This window comes from Myotis yumanensis, unplaced genomic scaffold, assembly GCF_028538775.1.
Source record: "Myotis yumanensis isolate MYYU_CA2020_CCGP unplaced genomic scaffold, mMyoYum1.0.hap1 SCAF_1, whole genome shotgun sequence".
In the NCBI taxonomy this organism is placed as follows: Eukaryota; Metazoa; Chordata; class Mammalia; order Chiroptera; family Vespertilionidae; genus Myotis; species Myotis yumanensis.
In genome coordinates, this window is record NW_027223752.1 from 7,508,925 (window position 1) to 7,523,772 (window position 14,848).

General features: G+C 60.4%; 1 protein-coding gene across 4 annotated transcripts; it reads left to right on the forward strand.

Annotated features, from left to right (window-relative positions):
* Positions 1 to 3,353: 3,353 nt before the first annotated feature.
* LOC139001491 (protein delta homolog 1-like) lies at positions 3,354 to 12,986 on the forward strand. Of its 4 annotated transcripts, none has more exons than XM_070403042.1 (6): positions 3,354 to 3,370; positions 4,274 to 4,413; positions 5,598 to 5,661; positions 6,134 to 6,264; positions 9,020 to 9,161; positions 10,877 to 12,986. In XM_070403042.1, exons 2-6 carry the CDS (start codon positions 4,347 to 4,349, stop codon positions 11,619 to 11,621), a joined length of 1,149 nt encoding a protein of 382 aa, XP_070259143.1. In that variant the 5' UTR covers positions 3,354 to 3,370; positions 4,274 to 4,346; the 3' UTR covers positions 11,622 to 12,986. The 4 variants fall into 4 exon arrangements, with proteins under 4 accessions (XP_070259143.1, XP_070259142.1, XP_070259141.1 ...); XM_070403041.1 differs by lacking the exon at positions 3,354 to 3,370 and adding an exon at positions 3,582 to 3,612; XM_070403040.1 differs by lacking the exon at positions 3,354 to 3,370 and adding an exon at positions 3,948 to 4,024.
* Positions 12,987 to 14,848: the final 1,862 nt, after the last annotated feature.

Consider the following 14,848-nt stretch of genomic DNA (forward strand, 5'->3'; position numbering starts at 1 on the left):
TGTGCAGGAACCTCACGGCTCCCAAGAAGGCTTGGCTGGCCCTCCCAATGCCAGGAGGGCAGGGGCTCCCCCTGGGGCTCCCCATTATCCTCCCTGCCTCCCACTCTTAAGCTCTGTGTGGCTGAGCAGAGAGCTTGGTGCCTGAGTTCCCAGTGGACCGGGTTTCGAACCCCAGTTCTGCTATCCATTACCTGCTCAGCTGTCTCAGGGTCTTCAAGCCTCAGCATGCTCATCTCTGAAATGGGCCTGCAATCCCAAGTCCCGCTGGGAGAGGCCTGAGCAGACAGATGGCCTCTGCTATGGGGCTGGGCTGGACGCGGAAGCCGGGGGAGCAGAAAAGGTGCCTCCCCGCTGCTTGTCTGTGTACCCCTAACTCAGGATGCGGGTGCAGCGTTCCCTGCCCACTGTCTGGGATATTTCAGTTCCCCACTCTAACCACACCACCCCAGGAAATGAGCAGTCCCTTCGGAAAGAGCTGCGCCTCCTCAGGCAGGACCAGGGGACCTGAGTTCTCCCTGGAAGGGAGGGTGGAGAATGCAGGGTGTTTGGTAGGAGGAAGGCGGGAGAGGAAACAAACACTCCGGTGGGTCCTCAGTTTCCCTTACTGTGTAATGTCCCACTAGGACGGGACCAAATGGGGGTGTAGAGACCTCCAAAACCAAGCCTTAGGCTTGGAGATTCTCAACTGGGTGGGGGTGCAGAGAAGGATGGGGGCGAGCCCCCCAGCTGCCTGCCCTGCTGTGCACACCCAGGACTAACTGGCCTCTGAGCCCTCCAGCTGGGCCCTGCTGGGCTTCCCGGAGCAGCATCCTGTCCTTAATCAAGGGAGAGGTGGTCTGGTGTGGGCTGGGTGGTTGGAGTGTTTGGAGAAGGGCTGGAGATAACGCTTCTCCAGATAACATTTCTCTGGTTCCCTCGGAAAACTTTCACCCATCACCAGCTCCCTTGCTGTCCAACCAGCTGGCCTCTGGCCTCTGGACAGGAGCCCAGGATACGTTCTGGCTGCGGTGGGCGGGATGGGGCGGAGCCCCACCGAAGCCCAGGCCTGGGGTCCAATCCGGCCCCACCCTTGGCAGGGTTAGTCCCGGCTACCTGTGTAGACCACCTGCCAAGCTATGCGGTGTGGCGGGTGGGGGCTACCTGCTCCTTCTGGGGTCCCAGAGGTTTGTACTTTGGAGCAGAGAGGAAAGGAGGGGAGGGGAGGGGAAGAGAGGGGAGGGGAGGGGAAGGGAGTGGGGAGGGCACAGATAGAGCAGCATCTGTCTGTCCTGACTCCTCCAGCCCTGCACTCCCCAGCCCCCAGGGTCTGCTTGCAAACAGCAGACGGTGCCGACTTCTCCCCAAGGGACCCCATTGGCATTTTCATGCTTTCTGTGCAGCCTTGAAGCCAGTGACAATCACGAACCTCTCCTCCCCACCGCCGCTGAGCTACCCTTTCTCTTGTCTGCTCGCTGAAAAGAAACCTCTGGTCTCCTGAATTTACAAACGCTTTATTGACACCAGAGCAAAGCCACAGAAAGCTGCAGGCTCCCAGGTCCCGCGGGGCGGAGGCCCCCTTCCCGCGGCAGCCCTGCAGGGGGCTCGGGGAGAGGCCCTCCGAAAGCCCCCGCCCCTCCTCCAGCTCCCTGCAGCCGCCTGGGCGGAGGCCGGTGGCAGCTGTTGGAAGAAGGGCAGGAAGGGGCCAGGCCTTGTAAGTACAGTGGTTTTCTACTCCCGAGAACCCCCGTTCCCTTTGGGGACAACGGTGGCACCCCTGTTTCTAGACAAGGAAACTGGGCTCTGAGGGGCAGTGACTTGTCCAGGGCGCTCAGCAGTCAGGGGATGGAGCTGGGGTTAGCAAGTGGGTGTCAGCCAGCCAGCCAAGGAAATGCCCTTTCCAGCCGAGCCTGTGGCGTTTGGACACCACTGCCCAGGCCTCCTTCCCTTTCCAAAACTGGGGAAGGCCGCGGTGAGAAAGAAGGGGTCCTGGTGGGGGTGCACTGATGGCCCCTGGAGCCCCCCTTGGTGCTTGGTGCAGCCCACACCACACCTCATGACTAGATCTGAAAGGGGGGGTGGCGCTCGCCCAGGGCTGCGGAGCCTGAGGTCCCTCGCCCCTCCTTAGCTTCTGGCTGAGACCCAGCCTTCTGGAGCTGCCCGCTGAACTGGGTAGGATAATTTTGGAGGCTGAGGTCAGGGTCCCTGGAGGGAAGAGAGGTCGGGGGAGGGAGGGGGCAGTGGGGAAGCTACAGCCATCTCTGTGCAGTGGACAGGTGGGCCTCGAGGCCTGGGCCTCCGGCCACTCTCACTGAGCCAGGGGCCTTGGGCAAACACTTTCCATCTCTGGACTCAGCTTCTTCCTTGAGAAGGGGCCATGGGAGTTGGGAATAACAGAAAGGCAGGGGCATGTAGTGGGTACCCCAGTGCCCCCCCTGCTTTCTGGGTCTTCAGCAGAGAACACCAGGGAAGGGGCACCTTCTCCAAGCGGGTGGGGGCTTCCCTCCAGCTTCTGGAAAGCCCGCCAAGAAATAGCCAGAGTCTCCACCCCAGTTCAGACATAGGGCCTTAGGATCCCGGTGCCTGGGGGCTCACCTGGACCTGACTCCCCACCCCGTGGATCCTCAGGTGAGCAAGTGTGTCCTCAAACCTTCCAGGTCCTGGGGAGATGGCTGGAAGGCCAAGACCCCACCCCAAGGTTCAAAGTGACAGAGATCCCCCCCCCCCCCCATTAACAATGTGGGAACGGGGAGGCCAAGACGCAGGGAGGGTGTGACCTGAGTGAGCACCGCACCTGGATCCGTATGTAAATGAACCTATGCAAATGCAGGGTACACAAAGGACCCCTGAAGATCCTGACCTCCTACACACCTCCAATCCCCTTCCTCCCGCCCCCAGGGCAGCTCGGAAACTGCCCTGAACCTCCCACATCCCCGACCTGGAGCGGGAGGCTGCCCGCCAGAGGGTCAGGCTGAAGGCCCAGACCGGCTTTCCCCAGGAGCTCTTTCGGGAAGGAAGGTCTGTGGCGGGGTCCCAAACCCCCAGCCCAAGCCCCTAAAGGCCCTCTCCGGAGTCGTCCCCCCCCCCCCCCCCCGCCCTGCTTCCGGGGGCCTGGAACGTGTGCTGGGTGCCTGATGTGCATCTGTGCGTGGGAGAAGAGCAACCGTGTGAGCTTGCCCACTCACGTCACTGGGAGCAAAGATTGGTGTGAGCGTGTGCGCTGGGTGACTGTGTAAGTGTGTTTAGGTGAGTGTGTAACCAAGAGCCAGTGGATGGTAAGTTCTGGGGCCTGGGTGTTGTGTGTTGGTGAATATCGAATGTGTGGCTGTGCAAGTGTGTGAAATCTGCTTCGTCACGACTAAGGCCCCGACCGAGGCCCTGACTGTGTATGCAGGTGTGTGTGTGAGGGGGGGGGGGGGTGCAGCTAATGGACTGAACATGTGCTCGGCGTCAGCATGTTTACAAGGGGCTCGCATGTTCAGGTGTGCACGTGCCTCGGAACGTGCCCTCCGTGTGGACGGCCGGGCCCAGGGTTTCATAACCGTATGTGCGCGGGCCTCTGCGTGCCCATGACTGGGCATGTGGCCCTCCCCGCTGTTTCCATAACGGGCACTTGTGTCGCGGCGTGAGGGTGAGGTAGGCTGTGTCTGGGTTGCAGTGGGTGTCTGCGTTTCCCCGCGTCTTTGTGGTCAGGGGTCTGAGGGCTCGTCACGAGGGTTTTTCTAGGTGCGTAGTTCATCTGTAGCGTGTGCGTGTGTTTTTCTGGCCGTGCGCACCCTGGCCTGCGTGCTCGGGACCTTGGCGATGTCAGTGTTTTGGTGACGGGGTGCGTGTGTCTGTATTCGGAGCGCGTCCAAGCGCCGTCCTGGGGGCTGCGGCCCGACCCCGGGACCCCGGCCGCTCCTCGGACTTGTGCCCAGCGGCCCGGCGGTGCGCGCCTCTGCGCCGTCCTGTGTGGGGAACGTGTGCTCCACGCGCGCGGGGTACCTGTGCCCGTCTAGCCAAGAGTGCGCCTCGTGCGCGAGCGGGTTTCCGGGACGCGGCAGAGGTGGGGGGCGGCCCCGGGAGGGGCGGGGGGTCACCGGGACTGGCCGGCGCCGGCCCCGTGCGCGCAGAGGCGGGGGCGGGGGGCGGGGGCCGCGAGGGGGTGGGGGGGGCGACGGTACGAAAAGGGCGGTGCGCGCGGCAGCGGCGGCAGCTCGGCGGCGGCGGCATTGGAGAGCGCAACGCGGAGCCGGGTGCAGCCCTGGCTTTCCCCTCACAGCGCTCCCGCGCCCCCTTTCGCATCCGCAACCAGAAGCCCAGTGCGGCGCCCGGACCCGGACCCGCGCCCGCGCCTCTCCCGGGACCGCGACCCCGGCCGCCCCGCGATGACCGCGACCGCAGCCCTCCAGCGCGTCCTGCTGCTCCTGCTGGCCTTCGGCCACCATGCCCATGGTGAGTGCCCCCGGCGGCTCGGCTCGCGCCCCCTCTGGGGAAGCCTGCGACGCCCCCCGGCCGCCCAGTGCCCTGCACGCCCCGTCCCATGCGCCCGAATTCCCGCCCGTCCCGCCTAACCCTAAGCCCCCGCGCGGTACCTGCCTCTCCCTTTCCGCTCCCCTTGCACGCCAAGCCCGGCCCTGGGGGTCCCGGGGGGAGGGGGAGGTGTGGGACCCCAGCCCCTTCCCACCTCACAAAAGTGGTGCTCGGAGGGGTGTCGGTGCGCTGAGACAAGAGGTAGGAGAAACGAGGTGATGCTGGGAGACCTGTGAAAAGGCTCTGGGGTGCAACTTTGGGGGTCTTTGTGCGTGCATCGGGGTACAGGTCTGTGGGGGGAGCGGGGGTGACTTTGCCATCACAGCCCCAAATTCCCAACCAGGAGCCCAGCCTGGGCCCTGCTGCGTGGTTTCTCTAGGTGAGGGGCTGCGACACTTCTGCCTGCAGCGGCCATCTGCCTCTGACAGCGAGAGTGGCCCCTCCCGCAGTGCCCCCGCCCCACTGCACCCGTGGGCACGGGGGAGGGGGCTGTCTGGAGAGCTGGTGTGCGGGTTGACGTAAATGCACACAGTAGGCGCCTATGAAGACGTCAGAATCTTTAAATAGGGTCAGGATTGATTGCAGTCAAGCTCTGCAAGCTGTGGCGCAGTTTTTTTTTTCGATGACGAGTGTGGGGCAGGGGAAATTGGGGGGGACCCTGACTTGGGTTCCTGGCTTCACTGGGATGAACCTTCACAAATATCCAGATGCCTTACCTGTGCGCTGCCAGGTGACCCTGTCTGGCTTTCCCTGGAGATGAATTCCTCAAAATCTGCTCCCCCTTCAGCCCACTTAGCAAAACTGAGGGTCTGCCTGAGTGCCCAGGGGTCAAAACCTGTCCACCCACCTCCCCCTTCCCCAGTTTTAGAGCTTGAGGTCTCACACTTTGTTTGGAGGGAAATGAGATGTCTGACCTGCTGGTGAGAATAAAGCAGCGTTCGGTGGTCACTCCTTAAGCAGGAACAGGGTAGAGAGCTTTTCCTGAGTGGGTTGATGGGAAGTACCTACTGGGTGCCAGGCCCGTAGGACCACAGAGGGTGTGTGCTCCCTCGCGGTGGCCTTTGGGGCCTGGTGAGATGAATGGTGTAACCTTTCTTGTGCCTCAGGAGCTGAATGCTTCCCGCCCTGCAACCGCCACTATGGATTCTGCACCGAGGACAATGTTTGCAGGTAATGGAGTGCTCCCCCCAGGCATCTTGTGGGGGGCTGGGGCAGAATCCTGGGGAGTCATGGTGTCAGGCAGAAAAAAGGGGGTAAGGGGCTTGGCCACTGGGCTGCAAAAAAAACAGCTTCGTCACCATCACCCCCGCAGGAAACGGGTGTGCGATGACGCAGAAACCTGGAGAGGGGGGGGGGGTGACGGCAGGGGGTGGGGCACAGCCACAGCTCCCGATGATGACACCTCTGCGGGCCACTGCAGCAAAACGCAGCACACAGCACGCTCTGGCCTCCCAGGGCCCCTCTCTGCTCCTCAGACGGCCCGTCTGCTGAAGCTTTTCCATTCAGGTGACTGGTGTTTGCTTCCTGGGGCCCACTGGCCTGGCACTGTGCAAAGACCCCTAAGGCCCTGGTACACAGAAAGCAGCCCTGCTCCCATGTCACCCCTGCCCATCCTCAGATGTACTCTCCCCGCCCCCTGCAGGTGCCACCCTGGCTGGCAGGGACCCCAGTGTAACGAGTGCATGCCCTTTCCTGGCTGTGTTCACGGATTCTGCGACGAACCCTGGCAGTGCACTTGCAACGAAGGCTGGGACGGGCACTACTGCGACATAGGTGGGCACTCCCCCTGCCCTCCCCCACCCTCACCCCTGTCCTCCCCCTCCCACCTTATTCTAATGCACCCGATGCTCTGTGTGGTAATGCCCTGTGAACACACTTCCCCATGGATGGTGGCAGGAGCCTCCTCACAGGTAGGGGACATGATTTTGCTCTGTCTGCACCCTGCACCCAGAGGATGCCCCGGGGTGGGGTGTCGGGGGGCTGTCTGTGGAGTAAACAATCCCAAAGTAAGCGCACACCACACAGAGCTGAGCGGGTGGGGACCGCAGGCCTGCCCCGGTCACTGAAGCTTGGGGAGTAGGAAGGACGGGGGTGTGTGTGACGCAGCAAGAAAACTCCAACAGGTCCGCCCTGGAGACTGTTATGAAGAGTGGCCGAAAGCAACCAAACAAACAACAGGGGAGGGGCGGGGACCGGCGCTGAGGGGTGGGCAGCAGGGGCTGAGGCCAGGCCCAGGGTCAGGGCTGGGGGCTAGGGGCTGGGACAGAAGAACTAAGGTGGAGGGGGGCCTGGGCAAGGTTGAGAAGAGGTTAAAGGATGGATTGGTGTTATCTATTGATTTCATTAATTTATGCCATCTTTGTCCTCCATTACCCCGAGCGATGGAGAGTTGGCTGCGTTTTCAGGCCGCACATGTACCTCTGAGCCCGTTCTCATTTGGCAAAACCTGCCTGGAGACCTGGGCAGACGGAAGTCCTCGAGAAAACTCCAGCAGCCTAGGCAGGGCCTCTGTCCCCTGGTGCCCAACGTTAGCAGAGGCTAATAGGGAAACTGAGGCTCAGAGAAGCCAAAGGGTTTGCTCAGGATTCATTCTCACCTGGGCTTTTTCTAATGCCCTCCCTTAAGGGAAACGGAAGAGCAGCTAGTTTTCAAAATCAAGCAACCCCCCACCCATGTCTTGGGTCCTTGAAGCTCCCCCTCACCCCCCCACTGCTATGGCGCAGTTTTATCAGCAGCTGACTCATGCGCAGACCCACAGCTCTGCTGCCCCTCCCACCGCGCCCTCGCAGGAGCTCTAACTGGGGACCAGAGGATCCCAGAGACATCACCATCTGGGGTCAGGCATTCAGCCTGGAGCCCACCCAGTTGGGTATCTTAGCCCGGGACTCCCCACGGGGTTTCCAGACCAAGGTCCCCTCCTCCCTGGGTTGACAGAGGCTCTCAGCTTAGGACGCTGGGTCCAGGGGAAGCGGCCTCCTGGTTAGTGGAGGGCCCTCTCCCTTTCCCCCTTTCCCCCTGGTCTTTCAGGCTGTCACTGTCACGGTCAGTCAGTCGCAGGCAGCGCAGCTGCTGCCCCTGCCCCTGCCTAGGCCCGGCTCCCCTCCCCCACGGGCAGCCTGCTCCTTGGGCAAAGGTGGGCTCGGCCTCTGCTCAGGAGGCTTGACACTGAGGGGACAGGAGTAGGTAGGGTCATCACTGCCCTTCAGCCTATATTTCAGGCTCCCAGGTGACCGCAGAGCCCTGAGCAGAGGACGAGGAAGGAGCCGGCCGAGAGGCTCACGATCTCAGGCTTTGCTGGCGCCCTCCCTCCCTAATGATAAATCCTCTTTATGTTGCCTCGCTCCCAGCTGGGCTCCCAGGAACGCCTGGTGGGCTCGGGATAGGCCATCAGCATGGCGTCCAGGCCTTTCTCTATTGATTGCTTGCCATCTCCCCTCCGCCAGGGAGCGGTCTTTGTAACAGAGGGGGAATCTGTCCATGTGTGGACCCCTCCCCACCATCTGCCTTAACTAACTCGCTGTGTCTCTGGCTTTCTATTTGGTAGAAAATCAAAGCTAAAAAAAGGTCCCTCGGAGACCCACCAGCGAGAGCCCCTCCTTTTATAAGTGGAGAAAGTGAGGCACGGAGTGGGGAGGGAGGGGTTGACCTCCGCAGCTGGCGGGAGGTGGGCACAGGACGGCCCCTCCCGGGCAGGCGGGGGTCTGGGGGCTGCACTGTCTGAGAGCCCCTGACCCGGGCCCCTTTGTTCGGCGCGTCCTGGGCTCGCTGAGCCGGGATAATGAAGTGTGCGTGACGGGAGGTGTCGAAAGGCGGTGGGAACGTACCCGTGTTCATGGAAACGCACGCTGACGGGAGAGGGCTCGATAGTTCTCATCTTGCTGCCTTCAAAAGAGCCAGCCTTTTCATCTTGGGCCCCCTTAGTTCAGAACCTGCGCGCAGAGACCACCTGGAGGAGGAGGCAGGGCTGGGCTAAATCACATCTCCATTTCCCCCCTGCCCCTGGGGATGGGCCGGCACAAAGGGCCTCTGGTGTTTCTAACGGTTGGGCTGTACTAGTCCCCCAAGTGGCAGCCACCCCCCGAAAAAAAAACACACACACAAAAAGCCCCACGAAGAGCTGGGTGTGCAAAGCTGCCTGGAGGAGGCAGGCACGGGGAGCTCAGCCCACTTTTAGGGGAGGGAAGGTGTCTGTCGTGAAGGTGATGATGCTGGACTGAGGGGTGACTTGGTTCCCCAGAAAAGGGGAGAGGTGATCTGGGTGGAGTGGCAGGGAGCAGCTGTGACTTTCTGTCCCCGTGACCGAACACAAGGACCCTCCTTCAGCTCCCTAAGCTGTTCAGGAATATTTTTTTGGGGGGGGGTCCCTACACCTCTTCCTCAGGACCCCACTCAGTGACCGTTGGCAGTGGCCACAGGCAGAGACATGGGGCAGCCTAGCTGGGGTCCCTCTCTCCACCAATTGGAGGTGTGTCTTCCTGCCTCTGTCCCCCCTCCCCTCCCTGGTCTGATGTTCTCTCCCCTCCCCCAGACATGCGGGCTTGCACCTCGAACCCCTGCGCTAACAACGGCACCTGCACCACCATGCAGAAGGGCCACTACCAGTGCACCTGTGCCCCTGGCTTCTCGGGAGAGAACTGCCAGAAGAAGGACGGGCCCTGCGAGGTCAACGGGTAAATATTCCTCCCGTTACCTGGGCTCTGATGAATGCGGCCTCTGATTCCCCTTCTCGCCCCTGAAGCCCCTTTCCGCCTCAGCCAGTGAGACCTGGCGCCTGACAAAAGACAAGCGAGTCTGCAGCCCCGTGGGGGGCCGCCCTCCATCAGAGGAAGTGTCATTTCCATAATTTCTTCAAATGATCCCGAAGGCGATTTCATATTCCCCTGCCCTCCCCGGGTCCCGTGTGTGAATGACAGTAGATTGGGACGGAGCTGGGAGCTTGGAGCTGCATAATTTTCTACAGGCGACTGGGTGGAGGGGGCGTGGGGGAGAGATCAGTTCCTCGGGGCCCCAGGCTGTTTTTGTGAAACCCACACACCTACTTCAGGGGGTGGTTTTAGGGGCTGGGCAGCTCTGCAGGTTGGTTTGCTGGGGTATCTCTGGAGGAGGCTGCCTGGCTGAGGGGGGAGGGGGCTGTGGGCCAGCACAGGGAGGGGCGGGGGCGGGATGGGGAGGACAAGCCATAAGGGCCAGGGGGTGGGGTCCAGTTCTCAGCTACCCTGAGTGGGGAGGGGGCCCTGGGATCCTGGGCAGTGGGCACCGAGGCAGAATGGCCGCTGGCCTGTCCTGTGCCTCCCTGAACAGGGTTCCCCACAGCCCCCCTCTGGCCCTTATGTGCATAACTGCACGGAGGGGGCTAAAAGGGAGGCTAGGAGAGATGGGCCCCTAGCCCCTGGCCCAGGGGCTGCCCTGCCACACCAGCGCCTCCTGCCCTGGCATTGCAGGGTGGTGTGGAGGACGTGGACTGGCTGGTGCCACAAGCAGGCACCTGTGAGGCATGGAAAGATCAGTACTCCGAGGGCAGGGGCGACATCGCACGCCGTGCCGGCTTATCGGAGAGGAGGGAACATTCAGAGCCAGCCCTTTAAAATATTTTGCTTTTCTCTCTAACAAAATCCAGCCCGGGGTCCTTGAAATTCCTTCAGAGCCCCGCTCCTATGCCGCCCTCCTCCGAGGGGTGACGCTGCTTTCTCGCGCCCACCGCCCCTTTCTTCCCTGGAGTTTCGGCATTTACCAGATGACAAAGGGCCCGCTCCTTTAGAAGCACTTACGTTAAATGCTCCGTGCGCTCCGCTTGGAGCAAACAGCTTCGGTCTGCAAGCTGCACTTGGGTGAATGAGCCACTATTAACCAGCGGCAGGGACGCAAAGACAGACCGCGTATTTCTTTCACTCGGAGAGTCCCCAAGGGTTTCTGCACAATGAGCTGCAGGCTCGCTCTGCTGAAAATAGAAGTAAAAATAATAATGGGGTGGTGATGGGGGGCAGGGGAGACCGTCAGGGACGCCCTGTGTGGCTCGGCGTCAGGGGCCTAAGGACCAAGCTAGAGGAGGGGGCTCCCTCCAGCCCGGCATTATCGCTAACTTTGCCTCTCTCAGCCTCAGTTTCCCCCACCAGTCCAGGGACTCGCCGGCAGGCCTCTGGTAGGAGAGATGGGCATCCGGGAGGTCGGCGTGCTCCAGGTGGGGGTGAGGGGCGCACCCCACCCGGTGTGCGGCTGCCTCAGACACCAGAGGCCCTCGTAGGCAGGGGTCACAGTGCCCGCCGCCTCCCCAGCCCCCCTGGCTGGCTCACTCACTCACCTCCTGTGTTCTGAGCATTTGCCCGCAGCACCACTGTCCTAGCCCACCCCCCAGGGGACCTCTGCCTTGTCCCCTTCTGTATTGCAGTTCCCCCTGCCAGCACGGCGGCTCCTGCGTGGACGATGATGGCCAGGCCTCGTATGCCTCCTGCCTGTGCCCCCCTGGCTTCTCGGGCAATTTTTGCGAGATCGTGGTCAACAGCTGTACCTCCAACCCGTGCGAGAACCAAGGCACCTGCACCGACATTGGGGGCGACTTCCGCTGCCGCTGCCCCCCCGGCTTCGTGGACAAAACCTGCAGTCGCTCGGTGACCAACTGTGCCTCCGAACCGTGCCTGAACGGGGGCACCTGCCTGCAGCACTCCCAGGTGAGGTTCGAGTGTCGGTGCCGGCCCCAGTTCACAGGTCCCCTCTGCGGCAAGAAGCGCGCGGCGAGCTCCCAGCAGGGCACCCGTGTGCCCAACGGGCCCGGGCTGGCCTACCGCGTGACCCCCGGGGTGCACGAGCTGCCCGTGGGGCAGCCCGAGCACCACATCCTAAAGGTGGCCATGAGGGAGGTCAAAAAGGACACCCCGCTCCTCTCCGAGGGCCAGGCCATCTGCTTCACCATCCTGGGCGTGCTGACCGGTCTGGTGGTGCTGGGCACCCTGAGCATCGTCTTCCTCAACAAGTGTGAGGCCTGGATCGCCAACCTGCGCTACAACCGCATGCTGAACAAGAAGAAGAAGCTGCTTCTGCGCTACAACAGCGGGGAAGACATGGCCGTCAACATCATCTTCCCCGACAAGATCGACATGACCACCTTCAAGGAGGCTAGCGACGAGGAGATCTAAGCAGAGATCTAGGCAGAGCCCCCACTCTACTACCCCGCCCCCTCCATCCTCGGGGTCCCCGCAGAGCTCACCAGATGCGGTCGGTTCTAACCTCGGTGGGCGAATTTGCTAGCTCTCGTGTCAGACCTGGTGAACGCGCTACGCTTCGCTGTATTATTCTTTGTGCTACTACTGTGTGTGACCAATGCAATGCGCTCAATGCAATGATGAAGGCCACCCTCCCCCCTCTTTCCCAATGCATGATTAAGAATAAGAATAAGAATAAGAATTTAATCTTTAAACGAGTAAGATAAGTAGCATGTCATTCTAAACTTTAAATTTTTAGCATAAAATAAAAAAAGACAAAAAAAAAACAAGGCAACTGGACCAGGACTCGGTGTGTCGACGTCCCTCCCCGAGGGGCCTCGGCCACAGGGTCCTTGTAACGTATTCTTGCATGACCGACCACTGTGACCTGGGCTAAGACCCCTTTCGTTCGTTAATTCTCACACGCCACATCCGACTCGCACTCACTTCAAGTTCAACATCGCAGTCCTTAGATCTTTGTGATGGAGTTGAGGATTTTGCAGAGTGCAGCGGCCATGTGTCAGGCAGAGAGAAAACCCGGGTTGGCTGCTGGGGGGCCGGGACCTCGTCCCAGCCCTGCCACTAACTCGCTGCATCACCCTTAGCGAGCCCACCATTTCGTCCCTCTTGAGGGAGGGGCTTGACCACAGTGACCATCAAGGTCCTCTCTTGTCTAAAACTCTGAATTAGGAACGACGGGGGATGAGCCAAAACAGCTCCTGACCCTCCCCATGAGGATGGGATGGAGACGAGGTCCCATCCCCGGGTCCGCGTGTTTTGGTCTATTCTGATGCCCACTTGGCATCCTGAAATCACCCCGAAGTGCAGTTTTCAAAGTGGGGAGCCTCCTGGCTCACTTTCCATTTGGGAACGATTAGCCGCTTTGAGTCACAATACGTAGCCTTGGAGTTGCCTCTCGGGCAACCCCCACCCACCAAAATCTCCAATCCTCTACGCCCCTTCCCCCTGTAGGTTAGCCATATTTCTTAAAATGTAAGTGCAGGTGAACCGCAAGTGCCCCTGGCGAAATCTGAGCAGCAACACAGCCCTCCCCTAGGTGTTCGCAGGGGTTCGTGGAGCCTGTCCCTTGTGGGGCGTTTTCTAGTTCTGTGGCCGAAGTGGTACCAGGCCTGGCCTACGTGGCTGTGCAGTTCATTTGTGTTGCCGAGTTAGTGACGCTCAGATCCTGAAAGACCTAGCCAGTTTCTGAATCATGAACTTGACTTTTTTTAAGAAGAGCATCTATTTTTGTTGGGAAAAAAAAAATTGAAGGAGATGGGACAGAGTTCTGTCTAGCTTCCCAGCTCTTCGGGTTGGGCAGCTAAACAGTCCTTGGGTACCAGCTAGGACTATTTTGCTTCTTAAGTTATTTGGGTAGGAATCAATACTCTGAGCTTTGTTGAGTATTACTGACGTGTTTACCTTGCTCCGAGTCATCATCGCCTTCATCACGGTCATTCGGATCACCACATGCGTCACCGTCATCACTCAACCATCAACCTTGTCACCCCACCCACTAAACCACCGCCAAGTCCCTTGTAATTCTGGTTCCAAGCCTGTCATTTTCCCCCAAAACCTGACGTCCCACTCCCGGTTCCTCCTCATCCTCGCCCCAAGATGCCACCCTGGTCACCTCGTCCCTGACAGGCGATGTCACCCCAAACTCCCATCACCTTCCCCGTCAAACCCCTCCCCATTTTAAACCTGCCCTTCCTCTCCTGCCTCCCCACAGTTCTCCCTCAACCCCACACCCTGTTACCACTGCCAAGGCCCCTCCCACCCCCCAGGCTCCTGTTGCTGCCCTCCTGCCCCTCCCCTCCCTCACCCTCATCCCCTGGCTTCCCGGCCTCCCATCCACCTCTGATAACCCCTCCCCCCAGTCCTTCCTTCTCCCCACAAGTCATTTGAGTCAACATCTCATTTTGAGTGTGTCTTCAAAACTTCAAAAAGACAAAAAAAAAAACAACAGAACGGTTGGCATGTGTCGGGTGGGTGTCCGGCACCCGCCTGGCCTCTCTCAACGTGAGACCTTGATCGAGTCCACTACCGGTTCTGATCCTCGGATTCCCCAAACTTGAAATTCTGAGATTGGATGACATGACCAAATTCTCTGCGCCACCTTTTCGATCTCCAGGCTGTGGAGAACAGCCTTGTCCCCTGGTGACAAGGAAGAGACGTCCCGCCATTTATCCTTGACCCACTCCTCATCGGTCCACCCATCCATCCTCCATTCATTCAATCAGGAAGCATTTCCAAGCACCTGCCGAGTGCAAGGCAGCGTGCAGGGAGCTGCAGGTCCCGCAGGACGAGGGGCAGTCTTGGGAGGGCAGGGGACACCCAGGTGTCCCCAGGAAGCCAAGCGCAGTGCAGGTGACATGCCGTGGGAGCGTTGGAGAGTCCTCAACAGATGCCTCCCCGAGAGCCTGACCATCTCACTTCCCACGTGACAAAGTCTCTCTTACCAGCACCTGATGTGGCCGCCCCGCCCAAATTCCACAGTGCCCAGCTCACACGTCCCGCCAGATCAGAACAGGGTTAGTGCCTCGCCTCGGTCTTCACGCCCCGCAGAAACGGCGCCTACCCTCCTCGGTGGGGGCGCCCGGTTCTGCTGAGAGCGTCGGGACTTTGGCTGCCCACCGCACCTTGGTGTGTGTGGGGTCGTGTGTAGTTTACGTAAACACAAGGGGAAGCTTTAAGATGCTGTCAGCGACATGACCACCAATTCGGCCCCAAAACAGAGAGAGGAGTAGGCGTGATTGTCTTCTTGTAAACCCCAACAACGTGGAAAATGTCAATGGCACTCTTTTTGGCTTTCCCATCTACTCGCCCAGACGTGCAAAAAAGTTTGTTTATTAAAAAATAAACAAAACCCAAGGGCTACTCATGTTTCTGTGGTGTGCGTGCTGTGTGCGCCGGCTACCCTTCTCCCTTCCCTGGGCCGGGGGGCCCTGCTCTGGCCCCACCCAGCCCTTTGCACGTGGGGAGGAGGCCAACTTTAAGGGCGAGCCCACCCACCCTTCCGGACCACACTCTGAGTGTTTGCAGACGGGAATTTCCTGCCCCCCTCCAGGGCCCTCACAGCTTCTTCCCTGTGTCTTGGTGGCCATTTGTGGGTGGTGTGGGTGATGTGGGAGGTGTGAGTGGGTGGTGTGGGTGGAAGG

Coding starts and splice junctions, on each gene's coding strand:
- LOC139001491 (XM_070403042.1), top strand. CDS start 4,347: ATGACCGCGACCGCAGCCCTCCAGCGCGTCCTGCTGCTCCTGCTGGCC. Junction 5,662..6,133: donor ACCGAGGACAATGTTTGCAG/GTAATGGAGTGC, acceptor CGCCCCCTGCAG/GTGCCACCCTGGCTGGCAGG. Junction 6,265..9,019: donor CGGGCACTACTGCGACATAG/GTGGGCACTCCC, acceptor CCCCTCCCCCAG/ACATGCGGGCTTGCACCTCG.